General features: G+C 30.1%; 1 protein-coding gene across 1 annotated transcript in view; it reads left to right on the top strand.

The window, feature by feature from the left end:
* The window catches only part of LOC119672902, a 49,387-nt gene that overhangs the window by 6,274 nt on the left and 16,156 nt on the right, over positions 1–26,957 (top strand). Inside the window, exons 2-3 of the mRNA XM_038084069.1 lie at positions 15,328–19,312; positions 24,830–24,927. Coding sequence (XP_037939997.1) covers positions 15,468–19,312; positions 24,830–24,927 — 3,943 coding nt within the window. The 5' untranslated portion in view covers positions 15,328–15,467. The remainder of the gene's footprint in view (positions 1–15,327; positions 19,313–24,829; positions 24,928–26,957) is intronic.

The following is a 26,957-nucleotide window of genomic DNA, read 5'->3' as shown; positions in this document are numbered from 1 at the left end:
ACAATATTGCATATACTATAGTACACTACATATACTATACTTTTATATACCATAGTCAAAATGATTTGAAGGCATGTTCTTCATATTACTAATTACTTTTATTTACATGTGCCCAATATCCCACATCCGCTTTTCATCTCTGTGGTATTAGGTTCTTTGACTCTGTTTAGATTTCTAATATTTCTTAACACTAGACGTTTACTATATAAACTTTTTTGGCAGTAGCTTATGTATTTCTTCTCTGATCATTATGGAATGATTGTATATCTGTCATCACTTGTTCTTTAAACATTGTATTTAGTCTCTTATACTCTAAACCAGGTTCTGCTTATTTGACCAACTATAGCAGGCAATATATTTATGATCAGTTATTTTTTTTTTCCTATTAAAACGTTGGACATCTGTGTAATCCAATCCTATCGCCTTTATTGGTCTGAAATAACGAAAATTATCTTTTTTATAAAATTTAGCAAGAAAAAAATTATATTCACTGTTATTTCAAAAAATTATATTGATCTGATTTAGTTATATTCTCGAAAATTTATTGGAAGTACTTTTATAAAGTTTTATAAGTAAAAAGTTATAATCTTATATTAAAGTATCCAATATATAATATAATAATATAATAACTCGAAGTAGCATTTTGCAAAGGTTCGAGTTATAGAGATGTCGAGTTAAGGAATTTGGTTTCTAAACCCTATTGCACTCTATTTAGTTCGAGTGTTAGAAAATGCGAGTTATAGAAGTTCGAGTAATGGAAGTTTAACTGTATATATATTGGATATTATATTATTAAGTTAAAAAGGCTACAGTTTAAGTTCAGTGTTTTGGGATGTCCGTTTTCCAGCAGTTCTATAAGAATACATTTATTTTTTAACATTATAATAACATTATAACACTCAGTATTATATTATTTTCTAAAATCTGCAATGTGAGATATTTTTGTTCTGGTATCTGGTTAGAAGAGGAATATGACTAATTAATAAACAAATGAGTTTCATTTTTTTTCTAAATATTTAAATAAATAGAAAATAGAAGCTGAATATGACTAAATAGAAAACAGATGAGTAACAGTTTTTGTTAGGTTTTTTAATTTTAATATTAAAGAAAATTCATAATTTGTGAGTTCATAGCATCAACAAGATTTCTTTTCTATCTCAGCATTATATTTTATTTCATTAAGATGCTACCAGTTGAAGATTTTAACATATAAAAAAATAGTAAAAACATTGTAAAAAACTAATTTTATTGCCTTTTTTATTTCTATTTAAATGTAAAATATTATTAATAAATAAATAGTTTTTTAATACAAAACAAAACCTAAACACATGCTTCGAATTAGACTTATCGCCTCAAACAACAGCAAAAAAGAAACCTTGCACTTGTTTGTTTAACGAATTCAACAAATTCCAGGTATTTTAGTTGAATTTACTAAAAAATATTTAAAACAAATAATATATTTTATTGTATTTAAAGATAATTTGCATAGAAACAATTGCAGTAATTAACATAAAATAAATGCCTAGACAATGCGCACGAGCCTCACAAAAAGGCCTTTATGTTAGTTGCAATTAAAGAAGATCATTAACTTTCACTTTCTAATATTTTTTATTAATGTTTAAAAAACATAATATTTTCTTTAAAAACTAAATAAATATTACTATTAAAATTTTAAATTGGCAATTTGTATGACGATGTGCATAAAATTTCCCTGGTTGGTTTTTTTGACAGCCAACAAAAATGCATAATACAAAAAATGCAACGAACGCTAAATGCATTTTCGTTGCTGTTAATAAAAACACTTAATATTAAAAAAATAACAAAAATATGTTTCATAAAAATGAAATATATATATGTATATATAGAAAAAAAATACTTAATATGGCAATTAAATATAAATAAAATGAACATTGCCAAAGTCACTCACAGAAATTTATTAGTTTTTATAGGCAATAAATTAGTGATAAATGAATGAAATAAAATATATTAAAAATATTTTCTTTTTTTTTTAATTAAAAAAAGATTCAAATCAAGTTCCATGCACGTCAAATATCTCATACTTACACACCGAGCAGAGCAGTTCAAGATTTTGTTGCTCTTGTTGTCGGATGCATTGCTCCCAGCATCCGCTTATGAACTTGCCCAAAACTGTTAACTGCACTTCCCAGTTACGGCACATGCCATCAATAACTGTACATCAGTCTCATCCATAAAAGCGGTATATGACTCTCAGTTGTTGGTGAGTTTTCCCAAAATTTGTAAATGTTTAACGTAAAATAGCATTAAAGTATCTACACAGCAATTTGTGGCAAATCATCAATTTTAACTTCGGTGTTAACGTGAATAATCACGTTAATATCAACGGTCAGATCTCGCCTGTGATCTTTAATGGCACCGGCACTGGCACCGATGACAAAAATATTTCTCAGTTTTATTTGATTTTTTGAGATTTTATATTTCATGTTTTCGTTTTCTTTTCGTCTTTCGTTTTTATCTTTTCTTATGCAAATCAGTTTTTAGAAATGTTATTGACCGTTCACATCAAATCAACCACAACAACAACAATAACAACTGCAACGTACTAGGTCTTAAATATGCCAGAAAGCGAGATTTTTTTGAATATTAATGAAGCCTATATATTTAGTACGTGTTCGTACTCGTATTATGGTAATTTTATTTTATTTGATATTCATTAAGGTCAGCGAGACTATATTCGATTTCTTCTTATATTTATTCTGGTCAATTTAATTTGTTTTTAAAATGATTTCAAAATAATGCATTCAAGGTAGATACGTGAATGGAGAGGTTCGCTTTAGTGTGTTCCAGAATCCATGGTAGAAACATTGCGTATCTCATAACGGACAATAACTGAAGTTATACGGATGATAGTATCACCTTAGACCATATCATTTACTCTGACAGCAATTTTTATTTCATGTTATTCGTTTCTTTTAAAAAACTAATGGGTGGACCATAGCCAACCGAAGGCGTTTATAAATACAACCATTCGGCTAATTTCTAATAAATGTTGCTACTCAATTAATATCTAAACTTAAGAATATAATAAAATAGATCAAAAACGAAATATGTCAATTTGTTCTATAAACGGTGTTTTATATTGAATTGCTTTATCTTCAGAAGGTGATTACTTGACACTATATCAGACATCAATAAACATAATCTGCAAGATGAGAAACAGAAGAGCTATGGCTGGGTTATATAGTGTTTCAATCATATTCTTAGTATTTTTCTAATTGACGTGAAAAGAACAAGAGATCAAAAAGCAGCAATACAAATGCAAAAACTATGTATAACAAAAAACATTTTCTTAATAATAATAATGTTAGCTTGTATACTTCAGTAGATGGTTTATGTATTCAATGTTGTTTATGTATTACAACGTTGTAAGTAAATAAATTAAAATTGAAATTTAATTATGATTATTCGTTGGGTAATTATGCAGTCCATGTAGTTGATCAACTTATTATTACCATACGAGATGATTTTAATATCACTGCTTAGAACGAAGTCTTAACTGCTTGTCTTATAGAATCATTTCAAAGCCCTAATATTTAATCTTTAATATATGAGATTATATATTATGTATAGATGCTATATATAGATTATACAAATTATAGATTATATATTTATATTATATTAAATAATAAAATAATGCATAATATAATAATGTTATTGTTGAATACTGTTGTAATAACATATTTGTCCAAGAAGAGAACTTAGATACTTTAACTTATGGAATCACATTGAAGCCATAATATACGCATATAGTTTTTAATGTTATTAAATTATATATTATATACGCATTGTTATGATATATAGTTAAGTGTCCAGATATCTTGCTATGCTTCTTATCGAATCTAGGCAATTACAGGTAAAATGTTTGACTATTTCTGCTTTTTCTTCTTAAATAAAATTTCCAATACTACATAAATAAAATTTCGAAACAACTTGATAATAGTATGATAACATATGAAACGACTTTAATGAATTATAATGAGGATTATTTATGAAAGCTGATATTGTACTTCTAAAATCTTACTGTCAATTTGCCAGTGTCCGGCTATAAACGCCAAGAAATTGGAGATACCCTCTCTCGAAAGACTGTGCAATTGACCTTTGGGTGATGATATCTATAAGAGAATAGTTTCAGGGTAATGGAAATATTTGTGATATATGATTAAACTACTTTAGTCAAAGATGTTAAGGAATTTAGTATGGCATGGTCTCATACGCACCATATTATTATTTTCCATATTAATACATATTGTAGATTTGAGTAAATACTTTTTTAACTCTGATTTTTGTTTATATCCATACTTCAGAAGATCATCATAAATAATATTAATATCTATTTTGAATAATTTTTTATATATATATATATATGATTACTATAATCATATTGTACAGTGGGCATGCTAAATCAAATTAAAACAATATGAATATGAATCGGGGAGAAGTGAGAAGTTAATTAAAAATAAAAATTAATATAAAAAAATTTCTTAAAAATATTTACATATATTTCTGAAATGGCTTAAATGCCTGACATATGAGGAAGCGTCTGCGTCTCTGACAGGTTTGTTTCGCATTTTTTATTTATTCACGATTAAGCACTCTTTCGCCACTAAATTAGCATCAAAATTTGGAAACGCACCCTAAAAAGTGTTTCGTGTGCTAATGACGTGTTTCTAAACTGGAAACGTTAAGAATTTTAAACATTGAATATTCAGATACAAAACCTGAATTAAGAAGAAAAAATATTGATTTCAAAAATAGGTCACAGTTTATTGAAAAAATATTTCAAATATGCAAATATAAATAAGGCGATAATATAAATACATATGTGAATACCTAAATGTGAACTAAAGTAAATAAAAATGCATATATAACAGGGACCGTAACAGTTATCATAAAAAAAATAAAAATCATCTTATAACTGTTATCATATGCATTTTAAAATAAAACTCAAAAAATAATAATTATTATATGCCTTTTATTTTTTTCGCGCAGCAATAACTCTTAAAATTTGCTTCTTATTTTAAAACGCACAAATAACTGGTATACTTGCGTTATATAATATAAAAATCAAGAGTATCGCGCAAATTCTGCGCGATATTTTTAAAATGAAAATATAAAATGCCATTTTCATACAAGGTAGTTGTTTTTGCAATTCCATAGAAAATGTTTGAAAAGGTTGGTGTAGGTAAAGATTTAGTTCAGTTTTTTGTTTTTGTATTTTGCATTTATATTTTGTATTTACATTCGTATTTTGTAGGAGAATAAATTTGTATGTAAAATACAAAAACAAAAAACTGAACTAAATCTTTACCTACACCAACCTTTTCAAACATTTTCTATGGAATTGCAAAAACAACTACCTTGTATGAAAATTGCATTTTATATTTTCATTTTAAAAATATCGCGCAGAATTTGCGCGATACTCTTGCTTTTTATATTATATAACGCAAGTATACCAGTTATTTGTGCGTTTTAAAATAAGAAGCAAATTTTAAGAGTTATTGCTGCGCGAAAAAAATAAAAGGCATATAATAATTATTATTTTTTGAGTTTTATTTTAAAAAGCACAAATATAAAAAGCATGCATAATATTAAGGATAAAAGTTGTTAGAATGATAACTATTTACTTAAATAAGAGTTTAGACAACTTTTTGTTGCTGCTTTTTTTCATAAAAAATTTTAAAATAACTGTTATTTTCGGTCCCTGATATATAATAATAAAATCCATACATATTGTTTATATTGCTATATTAATACATATATATATAACAATATTTCTATGTAGATATAGAAGTAAACATACGAAATATTTTATAAGAATTTTCTAACCCTTGAGGCGATTTAGGCTTTAAAGGTTTTTATGAGGCATTAATTTTTTCGACATTATGCTAATATATTATCAACAAGATATATATTACAAATATTATATCATTTATGATAGTAATTATCACTAGCAAATAATATTAATTATTAATTAATTTATATTATTATTCAGCAACATTTTTGAGGTAAGGGGCCTTATTCAAACTTCGATTTCCTTTGAAATAGCATCTGTTTCCAAATCAGACCACACTTTCTCTGATCAAGTTTCTTCCCCCAAATATCCTTTCCAAGACTATAATTAAATGTTAAATAAAAATGAGATTATTTTGGTTCTTTTTTGTGTGAACGCTGTATGATATAGTTAACTTGTCCCATCTATATTCCAACTGGCTGGTTGATTGGTTGAATTTAAAAAAAAACTGCTAGTGTAAAGAACAATAAAAACTGCTGAGGTCGAAGACTAAAAGACTATATTGTATAGTAACAGAAAGAAAAATGGACGACGGACAGATCAGTGACGACTGCTCTAAGGTGCGGAGGTGTGCGGTGAACACCCTAACATAATTTGCAAAATGTCATATAACATAGGTATATAAATTTATTAAGTATCTTCACATCAACAATTATTATTATTTATTACATTTCCATATATATATTTTTAAAGTTTTAGAAAACAATTAAATATAATTGTCTATGAAAACTCAATCAATTTGCTTCTGTTAGCTGCTATACTTGTTAGTTGTGCTCATATATTTGCAGCTCAAATCACAGAACATTTCTATTTTATTTCGTCTCTCCCCTTTGTGTGCAAAGAAGTTGGCCGCCCATTCATACGTTGCATATGAACAAAATAATGTGCGTGTGCTCCCATTCGTAATATCAGAGATAGAGATTTATATAGTGGGAATTGTATGAGAGTAAATTTTTGTTCTACTCGAATATCAACTGCACACATACGAATCCAACATGATGATTTGCCAAAGTGGTTGTATGAGCGGCTGAAGTTTGCAGCTCATCTCACCATACATTTCTATCACATTTCGTCTCTCCCCTTTTAACAGTAGCACCCACGAATTTCTGTTCTTACTGTGCGGGGTACTTGTGCGCACATTTATACGTTGCAAGTGGGTTTGATTTTGTTTGATCACTGCATAAACATGTATGGTTCTAAATACAAACTCTTTTGTTTGAAAAAAGTTGGTTTGATGTTAAAAGACATAAGTGAAAAGTTGTATTTATTCCATATTGATATAATATTAAACTTATATATAAATTATTAATTTAATTTGTTTAATATGTTATTTTGTTAATGAATTATTAAATATTGTATTGGGAATATATTGTTGCCTAATATAATATAGTTATTATTAATAAAACATCTTATATATTTCAATTTATCTTTTTTAATTTAAGTGGTACATGTAAAAATAACATTGTAGAAGGGCCGCACACCCTTCCAGATAGGGCACGCGTCGTCACTGGGACAGATGTATATAAGCACAAAAGACAAATAGCAAAATGAATAAAAGATATATTGATGTGAGTTAGTAGTCTTCTTTTGTATGGACTGACATATATAATTAAGTCAGAATCATTACTATGTCAGAATGCGAATATCTGTATATATTACTTTAAAAGGATACTCTGTGTTTTCAGTAAGTGCAGCATTTTAAAAGGTGAAAAAGAAATAAGTTTAGTTTAGATTTCTTCTAAACCGTTACTGTTTGTTCTACTACTGGTTGTTCTAAAAATGTATTAGTACCTTTTAACTAGTAGGAATATTAAAACAACCTTTTCATTTAACTTCGAACTAATGCGTAAACTATTGAACCTAATTAATGCATAAGTCAAGTCAGTTCACCTGAACAGAATTAAGCCGCTTTTCAATTTTAAGGCTTCCTTTGTCATTAAAAGGTTTATAGTATTGTCGGTTTTATTTCTGCGAAAAGCTACTATAATAAAAATACTCTCAGAACAGAAACACAAATGGGAATTCTTATTTGGCATTATGTTCTAAATTGTATGAATTGTTAATTTCTACTACCATTTGAAAAGTCAACTAAAGCTTATTATGGGCATTACTGAATTAGGTGAACTTTAGCAACAAATGAATGTGAGAAATGAGTATATTAAAAAAATAAGGTTATTTTACGTGGCCATTACGTTGTGGGTAAATCTTATATAAATAATATTGCTACTTTAATGGGAATATAAATTAATGGCAATAAAAACATATGTCATAAATGTAAAAGGTCTAGAAATATATAAACACAGTACTATGGAAAAAGGCGAATAATAAACAAAAGTCATTAACTTCGTTAACTAAAATAATTAAGTTATGCATTGGATATGTGACACTTCATAGAAATTCTGTCCGACAAGTCTAGCAAGTGTTAAACTTTATCTATACATTGAAATGGGCATAAGTCAAACTGCCAACTAAAAGCATCAAAAATGCAAAACAAGTTATAACAGCACAAAAAGTTTCTGCAGGAATCATTATATTTTTAATGTTATAATTCTTTTAAAGACTATAAGTCTCTGACACGAACGATTTTCTGTTAGTTGATAGTACTGCAATGCATTAATGTGAGAAATTTAATCGTTATCTATTACTCGGTCTATTTACATCTGCTAATTTTGAAATTAATTTTTAAGTGTTCCGTAGTATTTACGATGTAAAAATTAATCGAAATTAATCGACTTTCAAGATTTTCACAAAATATAATATAATAGGAAAAAATATTAAAAATTTATTTTTATAAAAATTTGTGTGTATAATATATGAACAACGTATAAATAAAATACCTTATCCTATAAAATATATTTGTGTTTAGTTCTAACATAAGTATTTCAAAGCATATCACTGTTAATTGACCTGCACTGCAACCTGCAACCACTTATCTATGATGATTTCGCTCAGTATTTTTATTAAGTATTCACCTTTTTCAAGAAAGGCGGATGAAGCCGGTTTTTTCCTGCTGACTTTGTTTCCCTTCAGAATAGAGGTTAAATATTCCCGAGGTTTAGCATGACTATCGTTAAATGCAACTGTACTTTGTTTTAGTATTATTGGTACTAGCTAGTTTTCTCTTCATTCCATACGAAATTTGGTACCGCTGGATTCAGGTAGTCACAAATTTGGTTCCCATGGGTCTAGGTTAACTCTGATAGAAAGTGTTGAGATAACTGTAAAACATAAAGTTACGCATCAAGAGTGTAAACATTTATGCTTTCACACATTGCGTAGTTGCTTTTTTGCAACTGGGTTCATGGGTCCAAAAAAAGATCAATAAGTGTTCACTTTTCAGAAAGGTATATTCATTAGATTCTTGACAATGGACATTCATAAGAGCATTACCCTAATACATGTATGGAGAACACCGAGATGTTGAGCTCTATCGGTACCACAACTACCGATTCGTGGTATGTGTCAATAAAAACAACTGTAACAAAAATACTTGAAGAAAACCCATGGGCAGTGATAAGTAATAATGTCTATATTTCTCTCAGTATTTGTTAGATCATCTATATCATTTATTTCCAGATAATTTATTGTTTATGTACCGTAGTTATATAAGTTTTTTAAGCATATAGATCGGGAAATACCCTGATTTCACAATCAGGGAATCAATGAATTGATTAATTACTTGTACGTGACATTGATATTTTACAATAATTCTGTAATGATATGACAACTCTCCTATTTATTGAATATGCAGAATATGTTAAGTTCAATACGATAATCATTATAATCAGTATTATAAACAATTTAATACATTGAATAACCGTTTGAAATCCAGAACTATTAGAAATCCTCTGTTAGATTCTTTCTAATTTAATGCATATCTAGCGTAAAATATGCGTTCACCTTCATCTCACAAAAACCACATTTTTTTTTATAATTTTCATCTGTGACCTACAAAATTTACGTGATTTATTGAAAAATAATTTGTTGAGAAAATTTACTCGCTTTAATCGACGCAACATTATAAATCGCAAAGCCTCAAAAATTGCTTCAATCGCCAGGTGTGCTTCAATGCAAAATTCTTGATTTTTCATGATTTTTTATTTTCAATTAAATTTTTTGATTTCTGCATCGCAGAGAGTTATTTTTATGTTAATAAGAAAATTTTGTCTCTGACTTAATTGTTTGTTTATTTACATATTTTTTTATAATTTTTTAATCATTGCCGGAGAAAATCACGTTTTTATATTTTTTTTCTGTCTTTTTGAAAGAATTTATTTCATTAAAAAACGCTTTTGTTTGAGTTCGTTGAGTTTTTTGTATCTTTCGGTGCTGACAATTAAAAACCTTGACTTTTTCTTATAGTAAATTTATCTTAAACTGTTTATTATGCAAAGTATTATACAAAAGAATATATAAAATATTATTACGTCACAGTTTAATTAGATTTTACACAATTTACTTTAATAGTTTTAATGTAATCAATATAAATAATTATACACATACCTATGTATCTTATACCTTGTATGTAAATAATATAATAAATTTGCATTGGTACGTATATTTGTTAAACTACGGAAAAGACATCTGAGATTTCATGAATATAAATATTCTTGATCTGACGTCGAGAAAAATTGGTTTAGAGAAGTCGATCTGTTTCTCTTAGTATCTACTTTAATACAAACCAGTCACTGCGTTTTAGTAATACAACCATTATGTACATGGTGTGAAGAGGTTATATATTAAGTATACCACTGTGCTCCTACTAAAGTAGATCAGTCGGTTCAGGAGTCATCTAGTCTAATCTCAAGAGTCTTTTAGGCCTGCTCATCAAAATCACTTACTCCAGAGATGTCTATTTGCCTGCCTGAGTGTCTGTCTGTTTCAAAATATTCTATTTCCTTTACTTTTGAATTTACTGAATGGAATTTTTCTCATTTTACACTTTATATATAAAAACTTTATGAAGTTTACTTTATTATTTATTAAAATTGGAATTTGCTATTGTAATTTAGTTTAATGTTAGGCATTAGTATAGAGAAATAAACAAAGTAGAGTTAACAATAGAATAAAAACTGATTTAGAACTTGAATGAAACAGATATACTCATAACTATTATTTCTGAAGGAGTGGTACTTCTTTTTGTTGTTTTTTTTATTTTTTTTAGGTAAAGGTTGAAAAACATCTAACAGTTGTAGTATATTCGATTTGAACGGATTACAAAACTGCCCTTTAGCATCCGGACCTAATCTTTCTTTGAGTTATTGAAATATTACAATGCGATAAGACCTCCAGATTATTTTTCCTTTATTTTAGCCTGTGATCAGATATTCTTTCGTTTTACCTTTGCGCCTTTTCAGCTTCGAAAACAGCTGGGTTTCTTTCTTTTTCTCATCGTGTTTATATATTTTCGGAACAATTTTCGAAGTCTATCTTTTTCTTGACTACCAGCTTTATTGTTTGTAGTCTGGAAGGTTTGTTCTCTCGTGTGCTTGATGTTGAATGAACTATTGTCCGATATCGGCTCCCAACGTTTTCTTCGTTCATATGCTTGAAGATCGCTGGGAATATTACCGACAATCACCAGGGCAGCTGACTTTGATCCTATATGGCACACTAAAACTTTTCTGAGTTCTCCACTCCGATGTACAGCTGCATAAATTTTACTTCTGTCTTTAAAGTATCTGTCAACAATTTGCTTCGATATAGCAGCATTTCGTTTATGGTCGACGTGTTTATTTAGCCATGTTGACACTTTCATAATCACGATATTGGAAAGAAGCATCTTAGATTATCGGATTACATCATGTACTTCCTTGTGGAATTCGTATATAAGATGTTAGAATTTAATTAAAACTGAAATAATGGTGTCATTATCAGTACGGACTGAGGGATTCTCTTCTTCCTGGTTTAATTTCTTTTTTAGAAGAAGGAGATTAAAAAATGCTTAACGCATTGCTATGATGTCGTTACAAGAAATGAAAAACTTTTCTTTATCCCGTCGTCTTATTCTTGCTAACGGATTATCGAAACATTACTTCAAGACAGATCCTCAAGATTGTGCGATTTTTTCTCATTCATATTCTAGAGTTATATGTCTGTGTACAAGTTTGACTACACATGTAGTACATAGAAAAAATGAAATATTGGAGAGCACTATAATATACTTTTATAAAGTAAAGTATAGCGTAGTATCATATGATACAAAATGAATAGAATTAGTAACCATAAAAAATTTGATAATTAACCTGACGAGAATGAAACTTGGAAACTGATTAAGTAGGATCATTTTTTCTAACATCATTTACATATAACTGTACTAAAACTTAATAATTTTAGAACTTACACGCCGCCGAACCTATTTTAAATAAGATTGTGATGCGATCAGACAGTGATCTGTCAATACACCAATTAATGTTCTACAGTTCGGCTATTATTTATATTAATTATTAATTATTTAATTTTGTTTTAATCTCTGAATGTTATCTGAATTGGCTTAGGTCTCTATGAGTCGTAATACCTTTTAATGAATAATAGGTATTTTTTTCCCAGATTACGAAATCTACATAACTGTTCCACTTACCAGATAATATTTTACTAGAGTACTGACTCAAACGGATGCAAAACTAAGAAAATAAACAAATTTATTGATTTAATTTTTAGGTCAGCCAAAGACAAGTCAAATAATTATGTATCTGAAGTACACGAAAATTATGTATATTTTTATTTGCTGCATTAAAGTGATTACGTTTTTCCTCGTGTAACGAAAAGCGTTTTTATTGGATGTTTTCCTTAAAGCGCATGAACCGGGCCTCGGCTCACGTGTGTTAAGCGGCTTATTTGATAATTTTTGTACCGGACAAAGCCTGACAAAGACTCATATGTATCTTTGGTAACTTTTCGCTTTTTACAAAATATTATGGCCACGTTTATTTGTCACACTTTAACGTTTTACTTACCAGCCAACTATAATAATAACGTTGGCCACATTTTCAAGACGTCTTCGTTATATAAAATTTTATGTGCTTCTTTGTAGGAATTAAAATTTTTTTCTATGCTTTAAAATTGCAAACATTTTAAGAATAACAAAAAACTAAGAAACAAAGTGTAAAAGATAAAAGATAAAAACTAAAAATTCAATAGAAATAAATTGACAAAAATCCAAATAAAAAATTATGTAAGTTTTTAAGCCCCGATTTTTAATGGTCACAATTATGCCAAATAATTTTTTTACTACATTTTTACTGTCATTATTATTACCATGGACAGCTTTTCTTTCTTTTTTTTGCGAATCAGTGCTTACTCCGGTCATTAAAGCATTTGTTTATAACTTTTTATTTGTGTATTGTGTTTATAAAAATATTGAATTAAATTTTATTATTAAACACTTGAAATTAGTATGCCCCAGACGTGGCTACTTCATGGTTGTTTTGTGGCCAAAAGTGTTTGGCAATGCCGTCTACGGAATTTATTTTGTTTGTTTATGAAATCTCAATTACACAATTTGTATGCGATAGTGAAAAGCCGTCTAGTTTTTTACTTGAACTTTTTGAACTGAGCTAAACCCAACTGAACTAGTATAACGAGACCCGCAATCGATCGAACGTTTGGGAGTTACTTAAACTTTAAGTTTCTCCTGACAAGACAGTCTCCTGCGTAGGAAAAATAATTATTACTTCAACCAATCGAAGTAATGTGATAAAGTCATGGAATGTATGGAATGTACCTTAAAATATCTTTGAAATAATTAAAAAAATTTGCAAACATCCAAATCAATCTTAAATATGTACATATTTTTTGAGTTCATGTATAGTGTGTGATGCAATTTTGATAATCTTATTACAATTTAATTAAATAAATATATAAAATTTATTGGTTTTAATTAAAAACAGAATATTTCTGACAAGATTTATTTTCAGTATTCAACGACAAATCATGTATTTTTTACTCTAACTCTCTAACTCTTTGATGCTTTCGAATTATTATTAAGCTCGCTGATCTGATCTATGGAGTACATAGAATTGGTGGCCGATTTTAACTAGAATTCGTAAAATTGAGTCTTCCTTATCATTCGCTTATACTGTGGCACATTATTTTTGATCGGAAAACAATTTCTTTTTCTTCATTTGATGTTGTTTTTAATTATATTATATATTAAATTAGATTATTGTTATATATTTTCTATTCAATTCAATTTTTTCTATTTTTAAGATAATCGATTAAAATTACCTAATCGTATTCCAAAATACAGTTATCACAACCCTTTTTCGCTAACTCTTGCACTTTTAATCGTTTTGACAACATCCGTATTCGATCGGTTAATATATTTCAGTATGTGATAAAGCTAAATATTATACATGACTATATATCATGTGAATGAACCTATCTTTCTGAGTTTAATTAGGTCTTAACAGCCCTTATAAATGCTAATATACTTCTGCTTTTAAGAACAGGCAATGTATTTTTTGGAAGATCTAAAGAGTTTGATATGTTCTGCACAGAAGTGACCAGCGAACTTGGATAATATTGAAACATTAACTATGTATTCTTGTTAAGTACTTATTTTTAACAATTGAGATATGTTACTATATATTTAAAGTAATATTTTTAAATAAGTTTTTATTAAATAAAAATTATTAAACTTTTTTTATTATTAATATTTAATAAACACATAATAACATTTAACATTTTTATTAATAATGATTATTAATAATATACAATCTATAGACTAGAAAAACAATAACTGATTTTGATATTAGAATAATATTTAGATAGGCGAAATCTCTTTATTTTCATGATTGCTTTAAAAATCTTTGTGAAAGTTATTTGAATAACTGTTACAGCAAATACATCTATCTTCCGATGTAGGTACATTGGGGTTCGTTTTAAGATATGAACATACAATCTTTCACTTTCACTTATGATCCAATGTACCCCTGCGAACGCAATGGAATGAAGAAGAAGAAGCTTTCACTCACTCGAACCCTTTTCCTTCGCTTGATATGTACACCTCGTTCACTGTTTATGTGTTGCATTGTAACTAACACAATTGAAAGAATAAATAATATATGGAGCTATCATATCACTTAAGAATTTCCAGAATTTGTCTAAAAATTATTCGATTTTTAGTTGACATGTTCCAAAAACTCAAATATTACCTAAATGTGGATGGGCATACATTCCTGTAATCATTTTCAATACACCTTCAATTGTCACTGTAAATTCCTCATTCATATTTGGCCTCAGTGTGTTTGAGCTAGCATCTATCTTATCAGTATTAAAACATCTTCAATTCTCATGATAAATTCAATTTTACTTTGAAGTTCAATATTCATATTCATATGAATTTATTCATATACCTATAATATATTGTGATCATATTACATATATAATTATATTCATATCCAAAATATTTAATTATACAAATAATACATATACATTTCATCCACATCCTTTTATTAAATCTTCGACTAACAACAATCTTTACTTTTTTGTTTCAGGCCTTCTGCAATTAAACAAGTTTCAAGCAGTTTGACTGCAACTTTTGCAGCAACAAAATGCAGTAGCAACATATCGTTTACCAAAGACCGTCAACATTTCATACAAAAGCCTGTCAACAATATCATTGTAAGTGGTAAACATGTTGGATATAATGAAAGAAACATTATCAACAGCAACAATGTTGCCAGTGTCGCTCGCAACAACTGATAATGTTAGCAAGAAATGTGAAGAAATAAAACAAAATTCGAATACGCAAATAAATTTATCACCAAATAAAACAAAAACAATTTTCAGTTGGTTAAAAAATGCAACATCACCAACAACAAAAACCCACTGTGACAATATAGAAACAATACCAGAAAATAAAAATATTGTGACAGTTGACTGTACGTGCAAAATAGTTACCGAGCGTATCGATAAAGTTGCACGGGCAAAGTCACCGGACGCGGCCTTACGCGAGTTTCGTGGTGTGCAAAGTTTACGACATTTGTGGAACAAACGGATCAGTAGTGCAAATACCGAAAACGCGCGTTCCAAGTCCAACAACAATAAAGCCAACAAATTAACAAAGTCCATTAGTTGCCTAGTCAATGCCGCCAATTCCATTGATGCACCTGACAAAAGCGAAGAATTGACAAAACGCCGTTCGTGGTTGTCAAAGCGTACACAAAGCCTGCACGACTGTACCCAATTACCGTATGAAGACGAAACGAGGGAACCATTAGAAAACAAAATAGATTTCCTGCACCGAGAGAAGGATAATTTTTATAAATACAAAACAGCTGAACAGGCAAGTAAACATCTCGTACGCTCTGCACCAAAAACCAAACGTGTCAGCGCTGGCATTGTGACCAGTACTACCACTAACGACGATGCGCACTTCCCAGCTATAAAAAGTAGTGAAAAAGGTGAACACATACATTGGCTCAAGCGTCAGGATATTATCATAAAGCGTAGGTGTAGCATAGAAGGTAAAGTGAATGAGTCAACTTGCCAAACATTGAGGTCCAAAAATAACGACGAAAATATGGCCATAAATGATAAAACAGTTAAAAATAAAGCGTCATCTTCACTCTCCAATGACAACAATGTGCTTATCAGTTGTGGTGGGAACGTGAGCACAAAGCAAACCTTAGCATCTGCTGATAGTCAAAGCGAATTGAGTGTCTCTTCAGATACTGCGGAAACGTTAACCGCCGCCAACTCTCCAAAAAATGTCGCTAGTCAGAAACGCAACGCGGTGCGCGAAACATTGTCCACGCCAAGTTCGTCGAGTTCTAAACGCGGTAGCACTGATTCTCTTGGCTCTAGTAGCACGACGATACGTAGCGCACGCCGAACGAACTCCTCCGCTGCACGTAAATGTAGTTTCAAAACGAATACGCGTTCGTTTCATTCGTTGCGTAAAATGAACAGCAATAAAGACAGCGCGTCCGCATCAACGGGCACCGGCACTACTGCGTTCAGTATGGTGGCTAAGTTAACACAACAGTTCAACGAAATTATACAGAAAGATAAGAAAATACTTGAAGAGGTGAAACGTAAGAACGGTGTGCTAATGTCACGCGGCGGTCATGTTTATAAAGTCATCGAGAAAACCGAATTTGATAAAACAAACGCTCATGCCAACAGTTTGAGTCGTAATGGCTCGCGTGCAAAAGACGCATCAACGGTGCAGCGTAACATCAAGAAATTCGAGAATGGCGTTGCCACAGTTGGGGAAAAACCAAAGGTACCCGCCAAAAGCCTACAAGTATTGCGAAAACGAAATGAAATGGCAGTGCAAAGGAATCACAAAACTGGGTTGGGTACTGCAAATGTGAAGCGTGCAAGCTTAACACTAAATCCAGCACAAACCCAACTGGAGTCTCAAAGCAAGTTGGCAGTGGTTACTGAAGAGACAAAAACACCATTGGAAAATGAGGAAAAATTAATGCCCACCGATTCACGTGTATCGCCGGACAAAAGTGGAGTTCTATTGCGGGTACAAGAAACTGCAAGTGTAAATACTAAAACAAATTTGTCTGAAAAGAAAGAAAACATAACAAAACCAACAACTGCTGTGAATGCCGTCACAACGTCCGTCACAAACAAAGTCGTCCCTGATGTCGACAAAAATGTTGATGCCGCAACGTGTGAATTGATAGCAGTTGCAAAGGAGCTGAGCAAGGTGCATGCAACAGGCGTTGTTACACAAGCTCAATTACAACCGATTGAAACACAAGTTAGTAAAATTAATGAGATAAATTCACCCACCAAAGAAACGGAACCCAAAACTGCTATCTCAAGTCAAGCAGCCAGTAACGAGAATTTAGCCGCAAGCGGTGATGATCTCGACGGCTTATACGATGAAAAATCCAAGCAACGCAAACACAAATATGCAAACATTTATGAAAAATTCCGTTTTCGTTCGCCGTTTCGCGGACAAAATAAGAAGACAACACCGAACAGTTCACCAGAAAAGCTTCAGGAGTGCAATAGTGAGGAAATACCAAATTTGCAATCTGAACCTGCGGCTAAAATTTTAGATGCGTTGGAGGTCATTGATCGAAAACTGAAAGATCTCACAGTTGAAGTTGAGCCCACAAACATTGTGCTGAATATGAACGATGACTTCGAACAGCGCGTTTTGCCAAACAGTTCCTTCATTTATCAACTGAACAACAAACAAGTTGCCAACAACGAGTTGCTAGTGACGCAAGCGGTCAACGTTGCGTTGGTCAATAGCATCGAAGGTGAGCAAATGATTATGGAACAAAAGGAACTACAAAATACAATGCTGATTAAGCAGCAACAAGGAGAGAGCACGGAAGTAGTTGTGGAGAAAGCATCAACTTCTGATACATTGGAAGAGGATATGTATGAACCAATTGCTGAAGCTGATGCAATAACAGAAACAAAGACTGAAGCTCTTAGCCCACAGCCATCCTCTCTATACAAACTTTGCACTGCCAACAAAATTACAGAGGTTGTGAACCCAACAAATCAAATTGTGGAATGTGTGGAAGATATTTATCAAACTGTTGAGGAAGCGCTATTAATTGACAACAAGACTGCTATAACTGCTATAACTGCACCTGCTGCAGTGATTACAACAACAACAATGAAAGTATCAGTAGATATTTTAAATGATTACGAATCCATTGCAGGTTCACGTGAGCAAACAACAAATATTATAGAAACATTGTTGGATGATGATTATGAAATATGTGAGCCACCACCAGATGAACCGGTAGTAACACAGTTGACCACACAACTCAGTACAGGCACTTTGATGCGTAATACCAACGACGAACTACCAGAACTGCCAAAACCGAAACGTCGCTTACCAAAATCTCCTATGCCAGGCAAGCGACCACCCAAACCCACAGCGCACTTAACAACTAATTTACACTGCAGCAATCCTGAAACGAACACTCAAGCACTTCCAGCCAAACAGTTTTCGGATACACTGCTACATCAAGACGATGACGACGAGCATCATTATTATGCGGATGATGAAAATATCTATGATACCATTAAAGGCTCACATTGCTATGAGTCTCTGCACTCCGAAATCTTGAAATATCAACATAAAACCAAACAAAATTCCATAGATTCGGTTTCTTTAATATCAAATGGCTATGAGAGCATCACGCAATATCGACGTGCAGTGGTGCATAATGGTAGTCCCAGTAGCGGAAGTGGTTCCACATTAACTTTGTCCTCCGATCATAAAACGAACAGTTTGTATGAGTCCACAATGACCACCAGTATGCTCTATGGCGTAGGGAGCATGGGTTGTGGTGCACGTTTGTCGAGTGGTAGCAGCAATGCTGGCGGCAGTGCTGGAGCCACAAGTGCTGGTACTAGCAGCGCTTGTAATAGTTACACCCGCTCCAATACTGCTTGTAGTGATAATAGCGATGAATTGAATTGGATCGATATATCCGATGCAGAGGCAGAAGACGAGCAGAGAAATATAACAAAACAGCAATTTGTTGTGTAAGTATTTTACGCCATTCCATGAAATGCAAATATATTTAAAATTTTGTTTATTTTTATTGTGAAAGCATATAAAATTATTAAAATTAGATACTGTTTACCTTTTATAACAGAAGCGTATGGGCTTGGTGATAAGAAAATTAGCTTTTCTTATCTTATCAGTAGTGAAACATTAATTAAAAATCGCAATACATGGCGTAAACTTGGAGAATAACTTGGCAAATGTTAACAAAATTTCTTTTTAATTTACAGGGAAAATATTTATTTTTTTTAAAATTGTTTCATTGATTAAAAACTAAAACTTTGAAATCTTAAAAGTTGATGATTTTGAATATATTTTAATGAATACATTAAATATGCAAATAGCCTTAAAAATGCCAATGACAATAATTTCACTGCATGTGATTGATTTGCATTGCAACGAGTATAAATTGATCGCTACCAAGATTTTCAAGACAATTGAGACAATATATATATATGGAACCTATATCCAAATGTTCTCTCCAATATGTTGTTAAAGACTTATGCAGCGAAAATAAACTATTTTCTTACATATTGAAGTGCCATATATCTCGGGGAGTCGATTTTTTCATAATATTGATTGCATTTATAGTATCTTATAAAAAGTACGGCCTTCATAATGAATATCACAACAGATCAAGTCAAACTTCAGCTGCTTTATTAAAATTTTTTATGAAAGCGGTTTTATCAGTTTGGTACATACATATACCATCACATATACAATATACCCTGAGTATAGGTTACATTACATTACTCTTTCTTAAGCCATTTTACCATAAATCCACTCTTTTCTAGATGGTAGATGACAGATGGACACCGCCAATAAAATCTATGCGTTAAATATTATGCGATTGATTTTCAAGGTAGTTGTGAGCAATGCAAACATTCTAATATACAAAAATAACTTACACAGCCAACGAATTTAATGGTCTATAATTATAACCATATTATATCCATTATATATGGTTGTCATTCTAACAACCATGAGAAGGTCTCCATGTCCAACGAATATGAAGAAGCGAATATCAGCGAATATCAAACAAACGAATTGAGTGAATGCTTGCGCCTAAGAGTAAATACTACCGCTAAATAATAAATCAATAAAAATTTAAATAACCGCATACCAGGGCATGGTATGTTGTGATCCTTTAAATCATCCTTCTTGAGAAGTTATTAGTCTTTCTGTCTATTTTCTTTCCAAAGAACTATATTTATAGTCGTGCATCTATCTATTAATATTATCTGCGATAATAATTAAAACTTATTTTATGATTAATTAATTTTATCTTTTCGTTTTAATTTTATAAAAGTATCGAAAGTCATATCGTAGTAAGCTATGACTTTAATGCTATTTTCAATAAATTGCGTTGATTTCAATTGAGCAAATATAACATATATTAGGCAAAATATTTTTATCGTTCCACTTTATTTAATTTGAAAGATAATTCTGAAGACATTGGTTATTGAATAACTAAATTCGTAAAATAACTAAACTATCTTTTAATTATCCAAATTTTTTGGAAGCTGTATTCTACAGTTAATCGTATCTATTCACAACAACAGGTAAGAGATTATTTACTTTCAATAGGCTCCAGATATAAACAATTTACGATAAGCAATACAGGCCGTAACAATATATCTTTCGTTACACTGAAAGTTTACTGTAATTCCGTTATTGACTTTTACAGACTTGTTCTTGGCTGTAAGTATATAGTGATATCAGCCAGTCAACCCTATCAATGTTGTCAGTTGTTGTCACCAATTAATTACATGATCCTTCTGATTTAGTCGAAAGGTGAACTAAGAAGACTAAAGACTAAGACTAAAGCTAAGTCATAGTTTTTTATACATTCATTGAATCATTGACGTGATTTTTGGTATTTATTTAGCCTCTTACAATTTTGAAGCTTTAGTTGTTTATAGAGAACTATGTCCCAAGACTTCCAGCAGATTTATGTGAGAACACAAGTACAAGACCCATTAGCATCGCTTATGTAGCATATTTATTAATATAAATAAAAATTAGTTAAATAAATAGATTGAAATCTCTTTCCGAAATGATCATTTTGCATTTCCGTGAATATAAAATTCGCTTAGAAGCAAGTACACTGTCAGGGAAAGGGCTTAAGTGATACATATAGAATCTTTGACTTGAAGTGCATACATATACCGTCAATTAAATGTCGTCGTCTGCAATGTAAGCCGAGTATATTTTTTATGCAAAAGAATATCAACGGTTGATGCATGTAGTGATTAATGGAAATAATTGTTTTTGACAATGGAATACTTCCTTATGGTTTTAGCTACTCAACCAGTCACAAGATTTAGTGTTGACAGATCACTTTATGTGTTTAAAAACTATAAGTGTATGTGATTGAAGTTGGTCTATTATATCTGTTGTTGTTGTTGTGTGTCTGTGTGATTTCATTTAGTGCTCTTGCTCACTTTAACTCTCTTGTGGCTGGGGGCTTATCCCTGCCCCACATTAAGCTTTAACTATACTATAATTATTATCATTTATTTGTCTTTTAACTGATGACGGACCGTAGATCAGCATATCTTCCTGTGCGTCCTGAGGTGAACTTAAGGTTTGTTAGAGCGGGGTTGGGCAACGTATCAACTTTTGTGAATAATTTTAGGGCTCTATCCTTGATATTGAAAAACATTATATACGATTGCTTCTTGGAATTTTTCGAATTTTAATATCGAAATAAATTTTCGCAAAGAGGCTGATCGGAAGCCAAATAAAACTTTTCCAGAAATTGGTGCAACATTTTTTTTAAAACAGTTTATAATTTTTATTCGTTTTCGATTAGTCGAATTAATAATAATAATGAGAATAATTTTTGTTATTGTTATAGTGTTTAGTATCATTTAATAATTTTTGTTGTTATTATGATTAGTTATGCAAAAACAATAAATGGTTCGAGTTCGTATTGGTTTTCTCAGTTGATAAGTAGTTGCAATTTACACTTTAAACTCAAATGCAAATAATTTCCTTTAAAGCACATATTTTATTGTACACATATTAAGATATAATCATCAAGATATAAAACATCAGCCCACTTAAAGTTTGTTAACCCTTTTCCATATAAAATCCGCCTTTATATGTTACAAAATAAGATTTTCTTTAAATGAACTCATAAAGTGGAATGAATATGAGTATTAAACACTCACATCTACAGTGAAAACTCTTGTAATTATTAAACGCATTTTACTGTTAAGAATACTTAATTAATGTCTTCAGCAAAACCGCAAAGCCTTCAGTATAAACTGTAAAATAAACACTGAATTTACAAAAACAAATAATGAATTTCGCTGCGGAAGATGGCATACCATCAGAAGCATTAAAGGGCTTCTTCCCAGACGCGGAATACGGGTATGAAGAATGTAGAACAAAACTGTTTAATGAAGCTGAGTGACTTGTACAGAATTAACATGAGAATATTTGTAAACACTTCCATGACCATTAAGCTGCACCGAATGAATGAATGAACTTCAATGTTCTTATTGATCAACTCACTGAGTTGGAACATCTGAAACACGTAGTACAGTGTTGAATGCAAATTTATAAGAAGAAGCTAACACTCTATGTGGTGTTTAATTAATTAATTGATTGCATGTTTAATTAATTTGAATTAGAATTTAACACATTTTTTAAATACATTTTTGGTGAATAAATATTGAGCATTATGTGATATTCACAATCTTGTTAGTTAGTTGGGTAGTTATAGATTTAAACAGCATTTTGTTATCGATGTAATAGTCATATATATGGCTAAGTGCTTTCGATTTTGCAAAATTAATTGAAGAGGTTTTTTCGAACAGTAGTGAAATACAACAACAAAAATTTATTTTTTATATTATTTTAATTAATTGAATTTTTGGCTGACCATACAGCTGTTTCGAGTATTGTCAAATACCCATCATCAGTGGTCTTGGAAATAATTCTTGTATTTAATTATTCGTAAATAATTATTTTTTTAGACTGCAAGTACCAGGAATCGAACTCGGTTCCTGTCAAATGAGAAGCTCAAAATCAGCGCACCTTAACCAACTGATCCAAAGTCATACTTGACTTTTTATGTTAGCATATTTTTCTGGAGGTTTGCTACTCTTGCTATGAAAGTTTTTATTAACAATTTTACTTGCAGTGTTTATATTAGAACGAAATCATAAACCAGCTGTAGAATAATTGAATTAATTAATTAATTATAATTTTATTTTCAATTGTTAAATTTCAAATTAATTGAATAAAAAAATTTTGTACATAAGAAAGGTTTCCCACTTTGTCATAATAAATCATAAATGCGATCGTATTAATGGATCAAACAAATTTTTGAGGTTTTCGATATGCTCCTCACAATACACCAGAAACCGAATTACACTCGGAATTAATTCTGGACAATTTCAAGAAAAAAATATCCAAATGCTTTAAGATCATTAAAAAAACCTTCATTAAAAAAATGTTACTAATGTTACAATGGTGTGGAGTCGCGGTTGCGAAATTGCATAAAATTACCAACAAATTGCCTCCTCATTCATCATATTCTCCAAGTGCACCACCAAGCAAGTAATCTACAGAAGTTTGCAAATTTAGAAAATTGATCGGCGGCCCACAATATTGAAGTCCAATGCTAAGAGATTTCATAAATATTATTATGTAAAAGACATCACATGAGTCTCAATATTTTTTAATAGAGTTCCTTTACTTTTTAATAAAATTAAGTGTACGATTTTTTTGATACTTCTATTCTCTTCTACCAAAATGTTTAGTTGCGCAGATGTATAGAGCATCTTTACAGCAAATTCCAAGAACACCTACTAAGAGTGACCATCACAATTTAGCTGAGGAATTTGAAACACTTCTAATAGAACAGGATAAAGTGACTCGAAGTCGTGTTCGGGAAGAAATTATCATCCCGAAGACTACTGCGGGTAGTTGAGTACCCACAATCGATCTTATGACATATGTTAGTAATTTTTTCTGTACTGATAAAGTATTATAATTTTAATGAAAACCAATATATAATCTTACCTTTATTGACATTCACTTTGTGAAGTATTTTTATCTAATAATATGCAATACTGCCCTGTATTTCAGCGTTACTCCTATCATAAATATCTTGACTTAAACCATCTTTAAATGTTTCAATGTTTCTTATCAAAGCTCATAGTCTGTTACTCTTCTGCAATAATGCAGCCCACATTTATCTTACTGCCGTACCCTAGTGACCTAATAAAGGTGTTGATAGCGATAAGATATGCTGGGTTTGTGCAACCAGCAAACTTCGATTTCAATTCAAATTGTTTTGGATTTAATTCTGATGGATTCGATTTTTATCAAACCGTTTTCGTTTTCATTTTATGGAAGTACCGCGATTCGTCTACGTGTTAATGAAATAATTTAGAATGAAGTAATATATACATATTTATATATAAATAAATAATTAAAAAATAAATATATTTTGTTTAAAATTTTGTTTATATTTCTAGTGTACGCGAACGTTTAAAAGTACATCGTAGTCCAGATTGGTCGAAACGTGTCAGAGATAAGCGATTGCAACAGAAAAAGGCGATGAGCTGCATTGAAGGTTAGTTGTGATATCTTTGAAATATATTATTTATATATTATCATAATTATTATTAAAAATAAAAATTAGATCAAGGTTGTGAAAGTGCTTATTATAATAGTAAAAAAATTTCCGGTATTGAAGTGAATAAATGAGTGAAAATTAGTTTTGTGATGATCTAGCCATATATATCTATTTGTATGCCTATCAGTTTAAGTGTAAAATACAGTCTAAATTTGAAAAATGTGAAATATTATTCTGGAGAGGCAACATTTTTCAACTGCTGGATAATGTGACCAATCCATCTTGTATATTTTGCTGTGACAAAACATGACAGTTTATATGTTGAACATAAGCTTTAGTTTGATATTGTGGGGAATTTTGAATAGGTATATTTTTCAAGTTTCAGCGTTTCATACATTTCACAAAATAATTTTCCTTCAAAGATTAAGAGCTGCTTGTAGTTTTGAACCTTCAGTGTTTATACTTTAGTTAATTCTAATTAAGTCTAACTTACTTTTCTTTTCTTTTCTTATAAACTTACTTCTAAAATTAAATATGACAATTCAATCTACAATCAATTCAATATATTCATACAATATTCTGATTTTATGTGATATGAATTTCAAATCCTAATACTTAGTTCAGGTTAATTAATTCTGATAAAAAACAATAATAATAAAATTTATGTACAATATTAACTTAAAGCAAATTTATAAGATATTTTAAATCAGGAGTCAATAGTAATTATCTGAAAATAATACAAAACATTTTTAAGTTTTCACCAATACACAGCATCCAATAGGTTACCTGGTACTTAATGCTCACATATTCTAAATAGCTTATTTAGTTTTTTTTTAATATATCTAAAATTTTATAAAATAAATTGAATTTTTCTTAATAATTGCTATACATTTTTGATAGATAAAACACGCAAATTAAAATAATATTTAAATTTTGAAAGAAAAATATTCCGAAAACACCGATAAGATCCACTGCATTGTATTAGTATTTTAATATATTGGAAGTATTTGTTTTTTGTAATACGTGACTATAAATAATAAATAAATAATAGATAAATAAGTATATAATAAATGGTGTACAATTCTCATATACAAAATTTATTCAAAACAAAAGATACTGTATTTAAAAGTCGGACAATTTGACTTTTTACTATGAAGTCAACTATAGATTAAATTGAATCAAATAAATTAATATTTTGTTATTACTTTCCTAATTCAAATAGTTTATATAAAATATGAGACTAATTTAAAATTTATTATGATTTAAATAAATCTATGTGTAATTTAACAATTAATTTTAATATTATTGTAATTCTTACAAAACTTCTTTAGTACTAGCCGTCAATAATCCCGGCAGCTAGTGACTGTAATATACAATTTATAGCATATAAATGATATTCATTTATCAATTTTTTTATTACTTACTCACTGACTATATTAAAGTAAGTATTACTACACAAAACACAACTTTGCCCTATAACATAGTCTCAATAAGCTCTCATAATGATGAAAGTAGCTAACATAAGTTCCACTGAGTGAGCTTTTCTGTGGTCATAGAGAGATCGTACGATATTTTAAACCAATAGCTTTTAATACCGCCACTTGTCTGTAAGCTGTGCTTGAATACATAAGGAAAACTAATATTTTAAAATTCATTTAGAATATTAAAAGTTAAACTAATATTTATCTAAGATCGCCTTTTGTATTTATACATAATTTGAAAAGTTTCTTTTAATTTATGCATATTAGCATAGACCGTATTTGTACAGTTTTTCAGATCATAAAAAAAGCTGCTGGGTTGGAACGTAAGCTTAAAGCATATCTATTAAACGTTAACATTATACACGTATAGTGCGCTATAAAAGTATTCGTATAAAGCTGCTTGGAATTAGTTGGTTTAAGTGGAGAGTAGAAATAATCGCCTAAATCATATTTTTCTCCATTATTTAATTGAAAGTATTATCATAAAGCTAAGATTAAAATGTGATATCGCTTAAATCCAAATATTTAAGACTCTAAGCTTTTACA

This window comes from Teleopsis dalmanni, chromosome 1, assembly GCF_002237135.1.
Source record: "Teleopsis dalmanni isolate 2A chromosome 1, ASM223713v2, whole genome shotgun sequence".
NCBI classification, from domain to species: domain Eukaryota; kingdom Metazoa; phylum Arthropoda; class Insecta; order Diptera; family Diopsidae; genus Teleopsis; species Teleopsis dalmanni.
Note: the sequence above shows the minus strand (reverse complement) of the source record. Positions and strands in the feature narration are given on the sequence as shown.